Here is a 22,966-nt window from a genome sequence, read left to right on the forward strand (position 1 = left end):
CTAAAATGTAAGTCTGAGCTGTTTCAACTGAAAGAAACTTGCACTAACTGATCTTAAAATATATCAGTGCCTTTGTTTTGCCTCAAGATGCAGACAGATTTTTTTTAAATAAAAATTACTTAAATGTCCTAATTGAACTATGGCTTAATCCTGGTTTAGGCTAAACCCTGTCTGTGAAACCAGGCCATTGTCTCTTAAAATATAAACTGTACTTGTGGAATGATGATTGACCACAAGATGGCAGTAGGAACACATTTATGCTATAGGCCAAGAATGAAGCATATAAAATAGAACGTAATAAATATAACTTTTTTTTGTTGATGTTACATCAATCAATCCATGCATTTAAAGTTACCTCATGGTGTTCACCTTCCGCTCCCCCAATGTATTTCCCATGAAAATCCTAAAAACATTTCAATCAGAAACCATATTAAATGCTCGATGCAGTCTTGGTAGAGCTGCTCTGTTCATGTTTCACGCTTGTAGAGGTCCTCACAGTTACTAAGCCCGAGTAGCTCCATTTTAATCAAATTATTATTAAGAACAACTTACTTTTTGAAATCTAATATTTGAGGGAATTTAATCAGTCAGATCTGTTGCATCAGCATAAAAAGTGCACAAGTGCAAAGGCAAATTTCCCTGAGTCAACACACTGGAATAGCTGTGATACAGTAGTTTTTTAGCCTGAGGATGGTTATTACGCATGCAAATCTACAATACTGGAGAACTACGACATGAACAAACTTGCTCAGGTATTTTGTTTTACTCTTAAATGATGATTCGCATTGACAGTCGTGAACATCAGAACAAATTACGGCCCTCTGGTGAAGTTTACCAGCTTTTTCTTTTATTGAAAAATATAACTGTTATTTTGCAAGGGAAAGAGAGGCAGGTCATTATAGACATTATTTCAGTACAGAATGATACAGACATTAAGTGAAAAAAGATAAAACAGCAAATACCTAGAAATTAAAGAGATGGTTTTATACTATACTTTAGTGTATTGTCACCATTTTCTGTAGCAGCTGTAGGAAGATGTGGCATTATAAACTATTACAAACCTGTGTGCATGTAATAATCAAGCAAAGAAACTATAGAAACCTCTATGCAATTGTATATGTATGGTAAGAGTTTTGTCTCGGTAAGCATAGATACAAGTAAAAAGTATTAATGGGCTGAAAGAAAACTACTCAAAAACTGTAGAGGGAGCCCTGCTGCTCTCAAAAACTGTTACAGTCCAGCGTTCCAGCTCACTTTCAGTCTCACAAATCCAGTTACGGACATCTGGTCGTCTTCAAAAGCTTTGCGTGCAGTGTGATATCTCCACGACCACTTCCTTAACCCATAAATTGAACAAAAATAGGGCAGCAAAAGAGAGGAAGAGAAGACATTGGCACATTTGATTATCTTCCGTTTGTGCTTGCAGACAAAACGGCACGATGCAGCATTTCAACCAGATATAAGGCAACACAAGCCTCTCGTACCCCATTAATAAAGCCCTTTCCAAACCATCCTATACCCACCCTGAAAAGCACCCTAAGAAACATGGAGTCAGCATTACAAACATCTTTCTAGAGCTCTTATAAATCGTACCTTACTTGTTCCTCTGTTCAAACATGCCGATTTCACAAACCAACGAAAAACACTGACAGGTGAGCAAGGAAAGAATGTTGCTGTGGTTTTGGAGTGTTAAAGCTGATACAAAACCTTACTAAGCTCACAAAGTGTAGGTAAAAGGCCACAGAGAGATCTGAACAAACAATTCTATACCACAGAAACCAACTGAAAATAACCAATTCTACAAATGGTGCTCTCTTCGGTTCCTAGTGTGCTTATATAATGTCAGATTACAGGGCCAACACTGTTGACTAAACAATAGCATCAATCAAAACACTCAAATATACAGTAAATTAATAACTGAACATGATGTACATATATCAAGAGTGTAACGCTTTTAAATTATCTCCACAAAACAGAACGGTGTCATAAGAAAAAAAAAAAATCAATTTCCCAAAGTGTACAATGAACAGTTAATACTTGATTGGCTACCAGGACATTAATAGATGGTAATTATTTTATGTTTTCAATGGTAAATCAGAGACTATAATAGTGTTAAGTATCTTGCCAGTATTTGGGGAAATTTGCTAACTGTTAGCATAGTTTGGAAAGTCTCATTATAGAGACCTAAACGTGACGCGTGTAGTTTCTGTGGCACTAACATATTTCAAACATTTCCAGATCTGCCACTGGTCAAACAAATGCGTAGTCCCGCCTTCAAACTCTGACGATTGTTTGTTATGGAATATACATTTTTGTCTACATTTAACTGACGCAAAGGGTATGGCACTAACTCACAGAGTGGCTATACAAGTTGCAATCTCATCATGGGGTGTAGATCTCTCTTCAAACCTAAATACAGAACTATAAGAGTTATTCAGAGATGAAAACCCTCCAGGTCCACTTCTGCTGATGAGCACAGCTTGAAGTTCGAGGCACTACACTAGACCCTGAATAAGAGTGCTACGCTCTTCATCTCTGAGCCTATACAATGATAATCAAATAACACACTCATCAGCCCTCTTGACATCAATCCTCATTCACACACACACAAAATTAAAGTCATAATTGGTTCCACTTGGACTGATTCTACTGCCTACAAGTAATCTGACGTCACCACTGCTTTTGGTTTCTGCATCCCATCAATCTGAATTCCTCATGATTGAGAATTTCATGTGAGCCGACAGGAAATCCTCTTAAACATGCATGGACCACATGACAAAGTCCAGATCTACTACATAAACAACACCCGATGGGAAAAGGGTAACGTATGCCAGAGGTAAAGTGTTCTGTTGAACCTCCAAACACGTTTATGGTATTCCAATCATCATTTAAGGTTTTGTATACAAAGCAAAATTTAGGATATAACTTAAAGATGGAATCAAAAGCTGTAAAACATAGGAAAATGAAGACTGTTGGCTTTAGCGTTTTTCAGAGTTTAAAGGCATTAGCAAGAGTACTGCGTCGATCATGGGAGAATGTGAGGCTTGGTTTCAACCTCCTGTATCAGCATTCCAAGTGGTCAACACTGGAATTCATTAATGATACTCACGAGACTGTAATTACCATTTGAAATGGAATTCCCTTGCTTCGGCATATGCAAACACGCAAGCACATTCCTCTCACAGCTGTGGTGGCTCTGGTGAAAGTCACTAGTAACAGAAGGTTTGTATACCTGAACTAGAAAATGTAATGAAAAAGCATTATCAAGGGCTAAAACATACGTTTTCCCTTTCATCTCCATTATAAAATCAGTCCTCCAAGTCAGTGTGCGAGCTTTACATCTACCAATCGACCACAACCCACCTCCACCACTTCTTTTACTCTTTGCAAAGACTGTTCACTTTACACCCTAATCTCGTCATCATCGTCATCATCATCATCATCATCATCATCCATGTAGGAGAAGTCCCTATCGTCTTGAACTCGAGGTGAGCTGCACTTGATGTTGTTCATGTTCCCCTCATACATCTGATTGTGGGATTTTTCATCCAGCATGGTGGACCCTGAACTGGAGAGGGAACAGCTGTCCAGGTGTTGACGGTTCCTGGTTTGGAGCTCTGGAGTGTAAGGGTCGGTGCCCGGCCTTTGCCGTGGGGGCCGGATCGGAGGAAGAGGGTCCTCTTCTTCCACCTCATTGGGAGGGCTCTGGGGTGGCGAGCTGCGCCCCTCGCTACTCTTCCCTTCTTCAAATCCCAGGTCGTCATCGTCAAAGCCCTTCTTGTTCATCACGCCCAGGATGTCGCCCAGCATTGAGGGACCCAGATCAATGTGGAAAGACATGATGGACTCGGCATGTTTCATGCCTCCGGTGTAAGGAACCGATGGACGCAAGTCAGTCAGCTCTCCATAACTCCTCTCGTCCAGCTCCACGTCTGATACAGCAGGCGCTGTGGCTCCATTAAGCGGCTTTACTTCATCTTCTGGAAGTTTCTTTAAAGGACTTGAGGACACGCTCTTGGGAAGGTGGATTCCAGTACCTCGTCCCGCATCATCGTCATTCAAATATGGCAGCGAGATTGCGTTTTTTACATAACTCGGCGAACCACCAGGGGGCGCCAGTTTGGATTTGTCAGGTTTGTCGCGATTGGCCGATTGGGAGCGCTTGCTGCTTCGGAACGTACGGGAAAGGAGGCTCTGTTTAGGTGAGCTCTGCTGTACCTCCGGCTCCTTTGGTGGCTCCCCTGAGCGACTGCTAAGAAAGGAGGTGTCCCCAAACGCGTCGCCTCCTCGACCCACGTGCATAGTGTGACGGAAGTCTCCTAGAGGTGCGCTGATCATCTCCGCAGTCAGGTCAGCACGAGAACGCCGCTTCGACTGGGAGGACGAGGACATAAGCTGCTTCAGAATAGGCATGATGACTACTCCAATACGGTCCACAGAAAAATAAAATCACCAACGTCTTTCTTTGCCAAGAGATTAGTCACTCTTTCCTATGATGGTGTAGATCCAGGACAGTGGTCAGGATGAAACTTCTTCCACGTATCCAGGACACATGGCCATTTTTATCCTTAAAGTATAGCGTCCAGCTTTCAACATCTGCAAATTGACCTACAACAGAAGAGAAAAGACATAAATGCCATTTTATTTTATATGGCTGACATTTTACTACCAAATTGGAGAAAGATTATTTTTTAATTTTAGAACTTGAGTTGAACCGTCAGCTGGTGGAAATTATTGGAATTATACATGGTATTTTGGACCGTGCTAATGATATCACATATTAAATGTATGTCCCATTTTGTTTTGAAGGATTAATTGTAATGGAAACTTGGCTTTGAGAAAGAAAAAGGTAGAACAAATTAATGAAGCATTTCAACACTAAAGCCACTTGAAGTATTATGTAATGCAAGAAAGGAGAGGTATAAGAGGTCGGAAAAGAAATTCCTATTCCATCCATAAGCCTTTTTATTGTTCTTGGAGGAAGTGTGGTCATGAAAGGGTGACACGCTGCACGAGTGTTGATTTGCAGAGCTCCTGTTACTGAAGGATTTACTTTAGCATAATGGCCACCACACCACCACATAAACCAAAGCTTTGAACACTTCCAACTTGGTGAACTTATGAACCATTTGTTTACTCAATAAATGAATCTGGAATTAAACCACACAAAATGCATGCCAAATTCTAGGTCCCAATTATTATTGACTTATATTAATATGTTAGCATTAGGACTGGCATAGGACATCAGTGCTCTTAAAATGATCCCGGGAAACCACACATCTGAGTACATACTGTTATATTTAGATGCAATTGTAATTTAGTAAAAGAACAATGTTATTTTTTTAATGAGAGTTCTACTAAACATGAAGTTGAAGTGAAAGTGGCAATTTTGCACAAATGAAAACAAAAGGTTGCAATGCAGACATCGGGTATAATGTGGTCCAAGGCACAAATCCAAGTTGCAAATCCCCTTTCTTTCCAAATCCACATTCACTTTGTGATTACATAACTATGAGCTCAGAGGATCCTGTGAGCCCAAAGCTGTAAAGGGTTGCATTTCTTCCTAAATTCAACTCCATCCAGTGCAGAATTCTCTGTAGTATGTGCCAGGCTCTTATATCATGAGGAAATCTAGACCTTTACTCTTTGTTGTACTCCACTGCAGCTGCCTGAGATTTTCCTGCCAGGCCTATTGCTGACAACGCAGTTTTTCCTTTTCCCCAGACACCTTGCTTGCATTTTTCACCCTTCTTTTTTTAACACTCCTTCCTTTTCATATGCAACTAGGTATGAGAATATAAGGACTTTAAAGATTCTGTATCCATTTCACAATTTGGGTCACATTCTTACTGCATTTATTGCCTTTAGGAGGCTGGTGTCAAATGATGAGAACATTTCAAAATGTCAACAGTTCTTGCAATCAACAATTTAAAAACTCTGTTTCCCATAATTATTGATTTGCATTTATTGCATTTAGTGTTTGAAAGGTTCTTGATTTATTTGCACAGACAAAATTCAAAGTATGGACAATGGAATGGCATGGTTAATCGAGGTTCCAAAAACTGTTAAAGAAACGTCATGAAAATCACTCTGTTCTGGAATTTTTAATAAGTAAATAAAAATATATAATGTAATAAATGTTATATATATATATATATATATAACATTATAATGTAATATTCTAAAATAAAATGTAAATAAAGCAAGCAAGCAAAAAAATAAATACAGAAATAATGTGAATAAACGGAGCAAAAAGAAGCAAATAATTAAGTAAATACAATAAGCAAATAAATAAAACATACCATTCTGTTTAACTTTTAAATAAGAAAGCATTGAATTTGCTGATGCCATTATTGCTTTTTTTTTTAATGGGACTTTTGTTTGGAAGAACCAGTTCTTGTTTCTCAGCCCTGTTTGAAACCACTTTTTTCTTTCTATTTTTTTCACCACTTCCCTTTGTCCTTTCTCTTAAAGTGAAATATACTGCATGTCTTGGAAGACTAATGATGGTTGTATCATCCTATTGTTATGTCAATGTAGAGGGAATGCTTAATACGAGAGAACTGAAGTGCTCTTAGACACTGGGTTCACCGAACTTACTGATTCCCAACTGGGCACTGTGATTTATGGTTTAATAATCGGATTATCTGCTTCTTTACACAGGGGAGGCCTATTAGCTTTGACTGACCACCAACAGCAAACAAAAGACTTGAGACGCACCAATCACTCAAACAAACCAAGATCAAAGACACAGAGTTGTACAACAAACATAATCCTTAAAATGACTAGTCTGATTTTTCTGAAACTAAGATGGAAACGTATCAACAAAGTGCTTGTCACCGTCTAGACGGTTGTTCGCAATTCTCCATGTTTTCAAACATGACTTCATAGCCAACCCCTGGTTGTGTGCATGCCATCTGGATGAATGAGATCCAGGCAACAATATTCCAAAGACACGTCACCCCACCAAAACATTTGCATCTCTGACAACAAAAGCCCATTGAGTGACTGTAGCTGTGAGAGAACAGAAGAGGGTTTGATAAACGATAAGCTCTCCACTTGAGTCAAAGAACTGGGCGTCCCTGTGGAGGATTCAGCTCTGCCCGCTGGCAGGTTGACCTCATTGTTGAATCACAGCATATCGCCCCACTCTTGAGGTCTCTAGATAGATATGTTGTGTGTGTTTGCATGCATGCACAGTAATGCAAGACAGCCTAGTTCCTGAATAAAGGATTTCCATCACACAAATCAATGGAATCAAGAAAGGGCAGAACATAATTAACTTGAATGCCGTAATGGTAAACGCAAAACTTTGCAAGGATTTTAACAGATTCAGATTATAGTAGAACGTTAGTTCATATGGCAACTTTTTAGCAAGTTACATTTTAAAATGCAATATTTGCTTAAATAAAGAAAATCACATTTGAGGCATTTACTCTGTTGTAGAACAAAATGTGAAAGTCTCTTCAAGTAATAATAACCTCAGACCTCATTTACTCATAAAACCGCTAGGAAATTCCCAAGGGAACCCATGCAGAATTAGCTTTCCAAATTTGGTCTGAAAATTGATGTCATAAATCACAAGTGTACAGATCTATTGCTCCAATGGTAGGAAAATCCCTTAATATGGACTGTATATATGACTCAGGAGGCATGATTAATATCAATATATTCTGGTTTGCTATAAAAATGTTATATGCAATCAATTCAGTTTGTTCTATTAATTAAAGTATTTTTAATCCATTAAAAAAAAAAAAAAGAAACTTTTAAATTAAATTAGTAAAGCATACCATTTAACTCTGAACTGCCAAGACAAAACTTTCATTACAAAACTGGCATACAATGCAAATCTAAAAATATATAGGCTACCTTGACTTATACATTTTAACCTAAAGTCTTAAATTAAATTAAATGAAATAATAAAATTAAATATCCTTATCAGTTCATCATCTCCAAATTATTTGACTTTATGGGAATTGGAAGCTAAAATGACCAAAATAAATTTTCTGAAATAGTTGTATTTTTTAAAACAAAAAAGGGAGTGATTAAAACAACAAAATTACATTTTTGTTAGTTTCGAATAAAAATAATAGCCACTTTAATTCATTATTTTATATGTATTCACCTTGTGTTGTCAAACATCATGAATTGAATAACCAATCTTCACAAAAATGCTGAGAGACTTTGGTCCTGTTCGTGCCCGTTTCCATTAATCACACAATCGAAACGCTTCATTAGCAGCTCCACTCGGGGGATTTCAGAGCATGTCATTTGTGTTCAGCATCATTACACATCAAGACAAAATCCTAACAGCTCCTGAAAGACAACACACCAGCTAAAGATCGCTCTCCCCCTCTGGACATGTGTGTACATATCAGAGCTCACTGGAGACCTACAACTTCACAGCTGCACGGACCCTCGTGATCAAACTCAGTGAGGGTCTAAGCACACATCTGCAGGGCCTCGTTTCACAGCCTCCAAACTGGGATACCAGGAGACCCGCTTCGTTCTCGTCAACATTCCTGAGTGTGAAGCACGCAAACACTCTCACAAGAAAAAATATATTAGTCCATCTCATCTGGCAGGAGGCTGTTATGGCAATGATGGTAGAAAAACAAGGGTTGGACTGTGGGTTAAAAACGGAGAAATATTTTTGGGTTTTGAGTATGAATGTGGCCATCAAACCCACAGCCGTATTCATACAAGGCACTTCTATGCACCGTGAGAGATTAGGACCAAGGAAAATAAAGCAATCATGGTATAAATTATTCATCTTCACCACAAACATAATTTGTCTCACGCGGTTAACTCATGATGTCACACTCTCTTGCGTAAGGACGGTGTATCTCATGCAAAGCACTTGGGAGGAAGTACCGCCAGCTGTCACTTAATGTTACTGTACTTTTATTTATAGACCCGTTTTAATCTTTTAAGAGTGATCATTACTTATTAAACAGGGTACTACTGCGCTCTGGAAAACATTATAACCATATTCCATCAAAAGAACAGCTCTCTGTTATTATTGTTCAAATGACTGACTATAACATTAAGAATGACTACGGCATTACACATTATATAAAGAATATAGTCACACTTTAGACATAATATGCAGCTAGATGTCTGCAACCTTGTCAGTGATGACTATTCACATTAAAGCATGACCAGCACACGTTTTTTAATAGTTTATTATTTTATAAATACTTAACAATGTTAACATTTACAACATTTAGGCATGTGACCAATAAAGTAAAACAAACAAAGTAATAAAATATGCAGTTAAGCAAATAAATAAATAAAAGTAACATAAATGTCAAAAAACAAAAATAAGGAAATAAAAATAAATGTTAATTAAACAAAATAGGTCATGCAAATATATGAATAAAATAAGGCAAACAAATAAATGCATCCTACATATAGAAAGAAAGAACTTAGCAATTTGTCTAAGTAACATGCAGAAAAGGCCTGTGATTCATTGAGATCTAGGACAACATTTGATTCATGTCCAGATAAAACATTAGATAATCTCTTTAAGGCTTAACAACACCCCTTTATGAGTCTCGGCTCTAGAAGAGGTGGCTGGTGTCAACTGTAAAACACTCTGGCACAACATGTCCCATATTAAATACTTAACACCATTTAAACCAGTTATAAACAATCAATACAGTGGATTTGACTGCTGTTAAGCATTTCGATTATTAACTTAAGCGGGAGTTGACTCATCCTCACGATCCACACCACGGTGTGATATTCCTCATTCATTCAGTCTGAGTGCTGCTGTTATCGGCCATAAAATAATTAAATTGTGATATTTTCTCAGTGTGCAGATGTAAAAATATCTAAATGTTTTTAATTGCATGCCATCTGATGGTTGGTTAGTGTCCTATTGCAGTAAACACGGTCCTTTTCACATGTTCAATATTTGTTGTGTATATAAACACCTTGTTCTTTACACCTCAAGCACACATGTTAATGCATTACATCAACTCTATATTCCCATATCTATGTTACTACTTCTATATGGAGGACCAAACCTGCAGAAATTAAAAACGAATAAATATATAGATAAATAAATAAATAAAATGACAGGAAAATAAATAAAGGAATAAATGACTTGATAAAAACATATATAGTTTCTTTGTAATAAAACTTAACACTGAATTCATTTTTTTATTACTTTTTCCTTTATGTATTATATTATTTTATGTATTTATTTTAATTTAATTATGCATGTATTTATTATTTTTTATTCCCACGTGTATTTATTTATTCATTAATTTCTTCTTAATTTTCCGTGCGCAAATGAGGGAGGCGGTCCTTGCGGAGCTCCGGTGAATCATTGGTTGAGAGCTCACGCAGAAGGTCAGATCAAACTAACGATAGAGATCGGAGTTTGTTTGATCAACTGTAGAGTTGCAAGATATTTTCACAGATTCATGTTATGTCGAATTATTTAATAGCGACTGAATTCACCTACTTATCCTGACAGTTTCGTCATTAAGTCTAGTCTGATGACGCCTCTAGACACACTTGGTAGAGGTTTTTAAGGCTTGTGTTCATTTTGTAATTACAGAGAAGAGACTCCCAAAAGCATTAAGTTGATCGTAAAACAGTTTCATCAAAGGTTTGGAATCGCGGCCCACTGCAATAAAGTTGGCTTGATGTTGGACGTTCAATATTCGCAAGTGTAGGGACCGTCTCTAAACTTGCATACGACATTTATTCAAATAAACTGTCAAACGATATCTAAATATTGCTAAATATATCTGATTCGTAGATGAACACTTTACAGTTGGTTTTGTACCTGTAAGTCATTCTCTTCAAATACTATTGAAGTTACAATCATGTATACCAATGTCGTATTTAACTTTAGAGATGGTCCCTAAACTTGCGAATACAGACGTCAACTGCGAGTGGGCCGCGATTCCAAAAAGCATTGTGAGCCCGAGTAGACCGTAGGTCTAACTAGGTCCTTTGGTGCAACTGGTTTACGATTGCATTTAGGCTCACAATGCTTTTGGGAGTCACGATTTTCTCTGTGTTATTCGACATAATAATAATGTGTATCTGTGAAAATATCTTGCAACTCTGCAGTTGATCCCACAAACTCCGATCTCTAGTTTGATCTGACGCTTCTGCGTGAGCTCTCTCAACCAACGATTCACAGGAGCTCCGCAAGGACCGCCTCCCTCATTTCCATGCTGCACACGGAAAAGTACAAATAAATAAATGAATAAATAAATCTGGAAATAAATACATGTGGGAATAAATAAATATAAAGAATAAATAAATACATAAATAAAACAATAAATGATAAGTAAATAAAACTTAAATAATAAATACAGAAAATAATACATATAGGAAAAAGGTCATAAAAATAAATTTTTATTTTAATTTAATTATGCATGTATTTATTATTTTTTATTCCCACGTGTATTTATTTATTCATTAATTTCTTCTTAATTTTCCGTGCGCAAATGAGGGAGGCGGTCCTTGCGGAGCTCTGGTGAATCATTGGTTGAGAGCTCACGCAGAAGGTCAGATCAAACTAACGATAGAGATCGGAGTTTGTGTGATCAACTGTAGAGTTGCAAGATATTTTCACAGATTCACGTTATGTCGAATTATTTTACAGCGACTGAATTCACCTACTTATCCTGACAGTTTCGTCATTAAGTTTAGTTTGATGACGCCTCTAGACACACTTGGTAGAGGTTTCTAAGGCTTGTGTTCATTTTGTAATTACAGAGAAAAGACTCCCAGAAGCATTAAGTTGATCGTAAAACAGTTGCATCAAAGGTTTGGAATCGCGGCCCACTGCCATAAAGTTGGCTTGACGTTGGACGTTCAATATTCGCACGTGTAGGGACCGTCTCTAAACTTACATACAACATACGATATTTATTAAAGGGGTCCTATTATGCTTTTTCACTTTTTAAATTTTAGTCAGTGTGTGTAGTGTGTATGTTTGGGCATAAAAAAGATCTAGAAAGTTACAAATCTCAAAGTCCTCTCCAAAGGGAGATATTTCATTTTAAAAATATCCCTTTTCAAGAACTACAACGAACGGCTCGTTTGGACTACAGCGTTTGTTTTCTGGGCTTTGTGATATCACAAAGCGGCTCATTGGAATATCATTACAAATAATTCCCGCCTACGGAGATTCGAATGGTTGGGGGGTGGGGAGGGGCGAGGTTGTGGTTAGAACGCTTGGTTGAGTGAATGCATCAGACGAGGCGATGAAGAAGAAGAGCTGCTGCAGAGTTAGTGCATCAGAGAAAACGAAGAAGAAGAGCTGCAGTGCTGTAGCTTCAAATTTTCAGCATGTCTAGAACAATTCTTACAAGTACAACACGACGTAGCTGGGCGCCGCGGACAGACGCCGCCGGTGTGCCTACACTCATAGAAAATTATGTATTTGAATTTTAAAGACGTGGCGTGACGCTGCGTTGCGCTTCACCTCCGTGCCCAAACGTCTTTGTTTGGGCTTCCGAAAGCAGATGTCAGGAAACAGTGGTTGCAATTTATTTTTTAACTCTGTTCCTGAGCATTATAACCCCAATTTGCTATTGTGTGCTGCGCATTTTACTGAGGACAGCTTCCACAACACCAGGGAGTACAGTGCCGGATTCACCTAAAAGCTTTTGTTAAAAGACGGAGCAAGGGGGCGGGGCAGTAATGAAACACCGTCTAAGCTGTTCACCAATCACAACGCACTGGGACAGCTAACCAATCACAACACATTTTGTTTTTCAGAAGGCGGACCTTCATCAAAGCCAGAACTAATCGAGCCGTTTGTGCCAGCCTGGGGAGAAAGTTATTTTAATAATGTAAATTATGTGAAAAAGAATGCGTTTTTCGAACCACCAAGCATGAGAGCGTGTTCTAGTAAACGATAGAGATCGGAGTTTGTTTGATCAACTGTAGAGTTGCAAGATATTTTCACAGATTCATGTTATGTCGAATTATTTAATAGCGACTGAATTCACCTACTTATCCTGACAGTTTCGTCATTAAGTCTAGTCTGATGACGCCTCTAGACACACTTGGTAGAGGTTTTTAAGGCTTGTGTTCATTTTGTAATTACAGAGAAGAGACTCCCAAAAGCATCAAGTTGATCGTAAAACAGTTTCATCAAAGGTTTGGAATCGCGGCCCACTGCAATAAAGTTGGCTTGACGTTGGACGTTCAATATTCGCAAGTGTAGGGACCGTCTCTAAACTTGCATACGACATTTATTCAAATAAACTGTCAAACGATATCTAAATATTGCTAAATATATCTGATTCGTAGATAAGTTGATCGTAAAACAGTTTCATCAAAGGTTTGGAATCGCGGCCCACTGCAATAAAGTTGGCTTGATGTTGGACGTTCAATATTCGCAAGTGTAGGGACCGTCTCTAAACTTGCATACGACATTTATTCAAATAAACTGTCAAACGATATCTAAATATTGCTAAATATATCTGATTCGTAGATGAACACTTTACAGTTGGTTTTGTACCTGTAAGTCATTCTCTTCAAATACTATTGAAGTTACAATCATGTATACCAATGTCGTATTTAACTTTAGAGATGGTCCCTAAACTTGTGAATACAGACGTCAACTGCGAGTGGGCCGCGATTCCAAAAAGCATTGTGAGCCCGAGTAGACCGTAGGTCTAACTAGGTCCTTTGGTGCAACTGGTTTACGATTGCATTTAGGCTCACAATGCTTTTGGGAGTCACGATTTTCTCTGTGTTATTCGACATAATAATAATGTGTATCTGTGAAAATATCTTGCAACTCTGCAGTTGATCCCACAAACTCCGATCTCTAGTTTGATCTGACGCTTCTGCGTGAGCTCTCTCAACCAACGATTCACAGGAGCTCCGCAAGGACCGCCTCCCTCATTTCCATGCTGCACACGGAAAAGTACAAATAGAGATGGTCCCTAAACTTGCGAATACAGACGTCAACTGCGAGTGGGCCGCGATTCCAAAAAGCATTGTGAGCCCGAGTAGACCGTAGGTCTAACTAGGTCCTTTGGTGCAACTGGTTTACGATTGCATTTAGGCTCACAATGCTTTTGGGAGTCACGATTTTCTCTGTGTTATTCGACATAATAATAATGTGTATCTGTGAAAATATCTTGCAACTCTGCAGTTGATCCCACAAACTCCGATCTCTAGTTTGATCTGACGCTTCTGCGTGAGCTCTCTCAACCAACGATTCACGGGAGCTCCGCAAGGACCGCCTCCCTCATTTCCATGCTGCACACGGAAAAGTACAAATAAATAAATGAATAAATAAATCTGGAAATAAATACATGTGGGAATAAATAAATATAAAGAATAAATAAATACATAAATAAAACAATAAATGATAAGTAAATAAAACTTAAATAATAAATACAGAAAATAATACATATAGGAAAAAGGTCATAAAAATAAATTCACGCTTACATTTAATTACAAATGAACTATACTTGTTTTTATCAAGTCATTTATTTCTTTATTTTTCTGTTATTTATTTATTATTTCTGCAGCTTTGGTCCTCCATACTTCTAAGTACAAAACAGTTAAATCATATCAAGAAAGAAAGAATCTCCATTAAAATGCAGTTTTATTGACACAATTATCTAAATATCGCCCTTCATGTAGAAATAGTAATACTCAAAATAGCGAGGTAACACACATTCACAGGAAATTTCCATTGAAACCAGGAACTTCTTGAAAGCCTAAAAGAGCCGTACAGTTGTCAGATGTTATTATTGACTACAGTTTCAACCTGTTTTTCCTGTTAACCCCTCCGCAGGCCTGAGGCCTCATATAGATACAGATATAAAGTAGTAAATGCACAGTGATACGGAGAAGACATGAAGACACCCACCAAATCAACCAATAGAATCTCCTTTCACACCCATAAAAAAATCTAGAAAAACATGATAAACGTAAATGTGTGTATATCTGTTTGCGCCAACATGAGAAACACTTGAGCAGCTGTGTTGATACAAACAGGCTAAAGACAGGCTAAAGACACCAACGCTTTAGCTAAGTGCTAACATATGAAAAATTGACATTTTGAACACTGTTCTGTACCACACAATCACAATGAAGTTCAACTGGAGCTTTTGAGTATCAAAAAAGACACACAAAGCAGCATAAAACTGTCCTAAATGTAGTAGACAAAACTAGTGCACTATATTCCAAGTCTTGTTTACAAATCAGAGAAGAAAAGGGTGGATGTCAGGATCAGATTTTAGTCTGTTCTTCACACAAAGCTATTGTACGGCTTCAAAAGACAGTGGGAACATATCAATATACCGTCTACATCTTATATTGCTTTTTACATTTTTTTAAAATAATTTTTAAGTTTGAAAACACCAGTCCTTATTCACTTACATTATACTGAAATGAACGACCAGGATATTACTTCAAATGTAAACTTTTGTGTTCAAACAGAAGGAGGAAAGGTTTGAAGTGACGCGTGAGTAATTAAATGATGACTGTGTTTTTATTTTTTGGTTAAACTATTACAGGACCATTAACAGATTCTAACTCCAACAAGCTGAAGGACAAAGAAACACACACAAAACAACCCTGAGTTCAACCACAGTGCAGCGTAATACTATCAGCCTCTTTTCTCTTGGCAGGATATTATGCGTTAACTTAGTCGGCATTCAGCAGCCAGCGGGGTAAACAGATATACTGTATGTGTGTGTTTATACTTTGAGTTTCTCTGCCAAACATGCTGAAACTAACCACAAGGATTACACACTAGAAGGCAGAAAACACTAAAATCCATGTTTAAACCAGCGAGGCCTCATATGCCACACACAAACACACCTTTACATCTTTTACCCATCCAGTCTGACTGAACGTTTAACAAGATACCTCTAAAAGCTTTACCTTTTCCTCAAAGCAAATGTTACAGCTCGCGTTTTACTTTGTCAGTCACTCTTCCTCAAGGTGAAGGTTGCAGCTCTGTAATCACGGCGTATAAAGAGACCGAACGTGCCCTACTAATCAAGCAGATGATTAACTTTCCACATCTTTTCCACTCCACATTCCTGCCTTCTTCCTCTGCCAAAGGCTCATGGGTTCAGATCCAGCCAACAATCCTCTCACAGCTGTGCAATTCTGCATACAAACAGAAAACTTCAAACCCAGGAGAGCAAATAAGAATTGATTTTTGAAAAAGCAAACGTCATAATCTGGTTTGAACTGCTAATGAAGAGGGACTGCTTGGAATTTAGGCCCAAAACCCTTTCCAAATGGAGTGGATGAGAATGAGAAGGAGAGAGCCAGCAATGCTGTGTCTGTCCTGGGTGTTGCCAGCAGTCTTGGGGCCCGTGTGTCTGGGACGCAAGCCTGAGAGTGTTGAGGAAAAGCAGACACACATCGGGTGGTGCCATCTTGGCAGAGCTGCTACACGAATCACGATGGCGTGCCAGCAGGCTGGCCACAGTCCTCGTAGGGCATTTCCATCCAACTTCTCATTAGACAGAGAGAAAATCAGGCCAATGTTACGTGTCTCTGAACAGTTCTGATGGAGAGAGTGGGTAAGCCCTAAATCTAACAAACTGTACAGTGTTTGTGTCACATGACCACATTAGAAAAAGGGCCAATCATCTAAGCATATTCTTTAATGGAAAACATTTTTTTTTTTTTTTAAATAAAATTGACCAGTCAAAGTCTAAAATGAATTATATATATATATATATATATATATATATATATATCTCAATTCTCTTGAAAATCTGGAATCTGAGGGTGCAAAAAAACATCTAAATATTGAGAAAATTGCAAGTTGGCCAAATGAAGTTCTTAGCAGTGCATATTACTAATCAAAAATTAAGTTTTGATATATTTATGGTAGGACATTTACAAAATATCTTCATGAAACATGATCTTTACTTAATATTCTAATGATTTTTGGCATAAAATAAAAATCTATAATTTCGACCCATACAACGTATTGCTGGCTATTTCTACAAATATACCTGTGCTACTTAAGACCGGTTTTGTGGTCCAGGGTCACACATGTAAAAATTATTTATGGGTTAGGGTTCGGGACAGCCACCTCCCAATTGAAAGTACCCAATAAATTATGATTTTATATATTAAGCTAACTAATATTTTAAATATGATTGTGGGTTTTAATAGATAATCGAAGAATCTTAATAAACATCTACAATTTGAATACTTAAATGCTTTTTAAATGTGTTTTTTGGTTGTTGGACAGCAGTTTGTCATTTTAATCAAATAAATGATTAAATACTAAATTAATAGTAGTTAAGATAGATGTGTGTATTAGGAAAGGGACTGGGCATTGACTTTATTTGATCATTTATGTTCACAATTTTAATTGAAAAAATATATATATTTTATTCCTCAATGATTCAACTTACCCTTTAACATGACACCATTTATGTGGGAGCACAAGCTACGCCCCTATGTTACAGACACTTTCATTTCCATTTTGATTTGAATTATAGGCCTAATTAGGTTTATTTGGATATTTATGTAAAAAGTGGCACAGCTTACCCCACTCTCCCCCATCTGTGGTCCATCATGCTCCTCCACCCTGCTACAATTTATGAAGCACTTTGCTCAAGTCAAACAGATAAAGATGACATTTCTCGACTGACCTTCTCAAACAGCTTCAAATTGTGAAATGCAGACTTTGGACAACTTGTGGTCATTTATCTTTTCTGTCTGGGTTCAAAAGTTGAACTAGTTTAGACAAGACGAAATACTGTTGAAATCTGAAAACACATTTTCACCAATCCTGCTGTTTCTGTAGGTCTCTCTATATGATATGTGTGCCAATAAATGTCTCTACATCATGATTCATCGCCAAAGGAGGCTCAGGTTGTTTGTGTTATTATACATTACATACAGTATAAAGCCTGTCTTTTAAACCATTTTCCTTCACAGGTACACAAGACACCAGTCCAGCAGCATTTTTTTTAAGGCAGCACCCAAGAAAAGAAAGATCTATAATTTACAACTTTCTGTTTTGCTAATAGGAATTCCCCATCGGCAACAAAACAATACACGAGGAGCTTGAGAAACCCAAAGTTGCACCATTCAGTGATTAATGACTGACATTTATTACATCCATTTTTTACATCCTCTAAAAGACTGAACCAGATTACACATTTACAGAGAAACCAGCAAATACTTGTGAACTTTTCACCTGAAACAATCCAGTCTGAATGACCTAAAAATACAATCTCAAAACCCACAACAAGACTTGGTTACACTTACAGACTTAAATAAACAGGCCACAGGAATAGAGCTTAACGAAGAAATTATTTGAAGTATGAGCCAATCCCTTTACACAAACAAAAGGAGGAGAAATGTAAATAATAATTCTATTTTTGAGATTGTGATAGTTTGCGCATCAAAACAAAACACTAAACAAAAAAACAAAAAAAACAAAAATAAAATACACGGTCATCCATCCAGGATGCTTTTCTGTGCAAAGCCTGGGACAGGTTCCTTGTGATCCTTTATAGGACAAGCATTTGAAAAATAAAATTAAAAAATAAAATAAACAAAATTAATTATTTAATAAAATCACAGAAGTCACCACTTCATTTCTATGGCAAGTTAATCAAACTTAAGGTGGGCGGAGCTTAGTGAAAGGTCAATTGTTGGTCTATTTTGAAAACACAACTGCTGAATTCCTAGTAATCTATGGAAATATATACATTCTAAAGACCACACATGATTTTTTCCACGAATGTATTGGTTACATGTCCATGAATTCGGGTCACATTTGTGGGTTCCATTGAGCATAAATGACACTGAGTGACAGAGGGCATATGTTATGGAACTATAAGGATATTGGATTACTCAAGTGAAGCCAAGAGCATCTGGAATGGGAATGGACACTAATAGAGAAAATAATTCCTCCTTTTCTCTTTTCACCAGCCACATGCTTAAGGGAGACCACCTGTTACTCTATTCAAGAGAAAGAAGGAAACTGATTGAAAGTGAGTGATGGAGATAGTCTAAGGGAATGTAAGCATAAGGGAATGTAAAGAATAAAAGAAGAGACAGTGAGAAACATAAGGAATGGTTTTTCACTTTCTCACTGTGTGAAAAACAAGTACCACAAGCAAGTGTCCAAACAAAATGGCTTTGGAAATTATGGCAATTATCATCATTGACTCTGGTGTTATCATAGTGGATAAACACAAGCATCACTATTGACGAACACTGATAAACTATCAGGATATACTGGAGGTTAATAAACACACTAATGGTATCATTACCAGCTTAGATGCAAGACAAAAAAGCAAAGGGCTAAAACCCACAGAAAATGGTTACAAAATTACAAAGCAATCTGTGTGAAATGTGACCAGACTAGTTGTTGGGCTGTGCCAACTACTAGAAATAATGTGCTTACAGGTTTTGACTAAAAGAGAAACAAGAAACTCAAGTCGAGAGCTACTTTGACAGGGAGTGATGCTAATACTGTCACTCCAAAAATGTTCGGCTCAACCCTAAGAATCTGTCTTCAGCTCAAAGGAGTATCTTTAACTGCTACATGATTACAGTGACTTAAACAGGTTTTACACCTTTCAACACTATCAAAAACACAGTAATCATGATTTTGTCATCTCAAAAATGAGGGTGGCTGAAATAAGAAACAATGAATCTCAGTCTGAAATTCAATTCATTTTGAAACCAGAGGTTACCTAAGCACATGGGTTACTTCAGGCTGGAGTATGTGAAGAAACCAGTTCCTTATCAATGTTCATCAACACGAGTTCACTACATAGAAAATGAGTAGTCTGCGAATCATTTTCACTATAATATCAACTGTTAGTTTACATTACTGCTAATGTTACCAGAGTCTCACCTGTCAAGACTTTTGACTACCAGGATAAAGTCTGATCCACTGTACAACTTATTATTTGCGCGCGTTCTGAGACGCGGGTTAACACGCTTCGGATGAGCGCACGGATATCATCTCACTGTGTGCGTGAGTTTGCATCTACTGGCTCTTTAATATTTAAACTGGCCAGGCTTAAATGAGTTTAGTTTAAACACAGATAGCAACATGTGCTGTTCAGGTCTCACCTGCGCTATCAACATGTGATGACGGCATAAATTACAGTTATTCCAATATACAGCACTCGCACTGAACAAAGAGTGACTGGTATGTCCACGAATTATTTTTTTTCCTCTCATCGCTCTTGTTGTAATGTATTGGTAAGCCAGAATTTGTATCCATCAACAGAAACATGCATTAGCCGAACTCTAACAAACCATATTACAGATGCATTGTCAGATTTAAGTTGAACCGCGGTCTTAGTGCATGCCGAACCGTGTGTGGAGAACGGTACGGTTCGATTTTTTTTACCGAGAACCGTTGCACCCCTAGTGAATGAGCTGTGGGTGGTCCATAAGTGTGCCACCTAAAGCTATAATGTCTACGTGATCTTGGTAAACTTTTAACCATTGGTCGAGATTGTATTAAAAATGTTGAGATGGGAAGTGAATCATTTAAGGAACGCATATCATAGCTTCTTTAGTTGTGAAAACACAGCAGCAGCACAGATTGATATCAAGTGAGTTAATAAAGACCGCAAGCTACACTAGTTAACAGAAAGTTAAACAAGGTCGTATGACAGGATTCCTACGGACTCGACGCTAAAGGGTTTTGGTCTTCTTGGAATCAGGAGAACTGGCTCATTGCCCAGTGTCAGTGGGGGTCAGCCTGCAGAAGGTTCGGTTTCAGAGGAATATGCTTCTCTGCCACTAGTATGTCAGATTCCTGAGGCCTCAGCTGGGCTTGACGCAAAGAGCTCGAGTCGTCTTATTCAAGTTCACGAGGAGAGGAGACAGTGCAAAAATACTGACTCTTGGCAAGAGCCGTGGTTAAAATAGTTTTACTTTCCCTTGAGTTCCGATATGAATGCAATACAGTTTTCCCCAGTTCAAAGTCTTCTAAATAAAAGCTAACAATATCTCGCAGCCACTTCCTGTCATTATACAATAAATAGCATGCTGTGCTGCTCAAAAAACGATTTTTCATCACAATAATATTAAACATAATATAAAAGTATAGCCTAATAATAAAAAATAAAATAATTAAAGAATAGAATAATAAAAGAAATGTATACTTTTTAAAATGTAAAGAAAATAATACAAAAATAATACTTTTATTCAGCATAACACTGTAAAATAAATGACATTAAATATATTTATAATGTTACAAATAGTTTTTATTTCAAGCTCTTTTGAACTTCCTATTCATAAATGAATCCTAAAAAAATGTTTCACGGTTTACACAAGAATATTAAATAGCATCAGTGTTTTCAACGATTATAATAACATATGTTTCTTTTGCAGCAAAATCAGCGAATTAGAATGATTTCTGAAGGATCATGTGACTCTGAAGACTGGAGTAACGATGCTGAAAATCCGATTTTGTATTACAGGAATCAATTATATTTTAAAATATATCAAAATAAAAAAGTTTAAAATTGAGGTAACATTTTACAATATTGCTGTTTTTTTCTTTAGACTAACGAACTGTGAAAATGCAGCTGTCTGACCAATATGTATTATGCAAGAGATGTGACCAATAGGTTCAGGACAATGTATATGCAAAATGCATCTGGAAATCCACAAGAGGTTCTTGGGATACTTCACTTGGATTCCTGTTTCATTGCAACGTGGACTTTTCATTCCCCCAAGTAGTTACGTAACACTTCATTCTGTTTAAAGTGCAACAATTCTACAACTTTTTCTTCACTTCAGATGCAAGCTAACAGCCTAACATCAGCGTCAAGCTCCAACCAGGCATTTAACACCACTATACGAATGACTCAAAATCACAAGCTCTTCGTTTTCCCTTTCAGTTTGCCATCCCAACAAGCTGCACGTCAAAGACCCCCATTAGAGATCACTTGTTAACTACTATCTCAACTTCACACTCTTGTGCATTGGTAGTCTACAAAACTTCCAATCTGAAAGGTGAAATGCAGATAAGTTTGGTCAAATTCTTTCGGCTGTAAAACAGACGGGCTGTACATAAATGATTTCATAGGAACAATGAAGATATTTCCATATATTAAGTATAAAAAGCCATAGGTCAGAGTGTACTACAAACTATCCCATAAAAAGCCAATGCCAGAGAATGAATTCCGCAAACATTTTAAATATCAAATAACATACAATAAGCAGAAAAATAATGAAATACATTTCGTTATTATAAATGGGTATTATTAATCATTATTACATTAACTTATTTTCTTATATTTTAATTATTTGGGTTAATCCGACCATTTTTTCCCCCTAGAAATACACTTCTAATATAATGTATACAGACAATTAATTATTTAATGCACGCATTTTAAGGTAAAATAAGCCTAAAATAAGGAAATACTATGGTTGACACTGTATGAAAACTTATATCAGTAAGACACTTGAAGAGCAAATGCTTCATTGTATCTAAAACACAGTGCACTTGTATCTAAAGTTCTGATGGGACCTTTTGGAATATGTCGCACAAACAGAATAATTTATGTTAACAGTAAAGTCTTACCACTGTTTGCTCCGTAGTATTGGATCCCAGGAGCCTCAATGCCAAGTTGAGCTTCTCATCCAACAACAATGGACCAAGTTCAATGGAATTACACTCCAAACAAAAGAGAAGCGAGTAGCCTAATAACAAAACAGGCTCAGCCTGACAGATGTTTCCAATATCCTTTAAACTTTAGACAGCTTTATGTTGCAACCACGCGTTTATGGCTAATCACAAGTGATTAAATAGGACAAATAGCGCGGAATCCTGACGAGCGCGTCTTTGCGTACTGACTGTCCAAAGCGCGATGGCGCACTAATGCAGTTCAAGAGTCCTCTGACTGTGTGTGGCAACGCTCCGCCCACAACCCCGCCCACTTTCATCAGCATAAGCGATTACGCTCCGCCCCTTTCCAATGTGGGTCTCCCAGGACCAGTG

General features: G+C 37.4%; 1 protein-coding gene across 1 annotated transcript; it reads right to left on the reverse strand.

Moving 5' to 3' along the window:
• Positions 1-840: 840 nt before the first annotated feature.
• LOC107597830 (cdc42 effector protein 4-like) lies at positions 841-22,829 on the reverse strand. The gene is made up of 2 exons (XM_016289024.1): positions 22,550-22,829; positions 841-4,608 (listed from the first exon to the last, which is right to left on the reverse strand). The coding sequence occupies exon 2, from the start codon at positions 4,411-4,413 to the stop codon at positions 3,403-3,405; it is 1,011 nt and encodes a 336-aa protein (XP_016144510.1). The 5' UTR covers positions 4,414-4,608; positions 22,550-22,829; the 3' UTR covers positions 841-3,402.
• Between the last annotated feature and the right edge of the window lie 137 nt (positions 22,830-22,966).

This window comes from Sinocyclocheilus grahami, unplaced genomic scaffold (assembly GCF_001515645.1).
Source record: "Sinocyclocheilus grahami isolate Dianchi unplaced genomic scaffold, SAMN03320097.WGS_v1.1 scaffold238.1, whole genome shotgun sequence".
Taxonomy (NCBI): domain Eukaryota; kingdom Metazoa; phylum Chordata; class Actinopteri; order Cypriniformes; family Cyprinidae; genus Sinocyclocheilus; species Sinocyclocheilus grahami.

Excerpts from the sequence above, each read along its gene's own strand:
- LOC107597830 (XM_016289024.1), bottom strand. The coding sequence starts at position 4,413 with ATGCCTATTCTGAAGCAGCTTATGTCCTCGTCCTCCCAGTCGAAGCGG.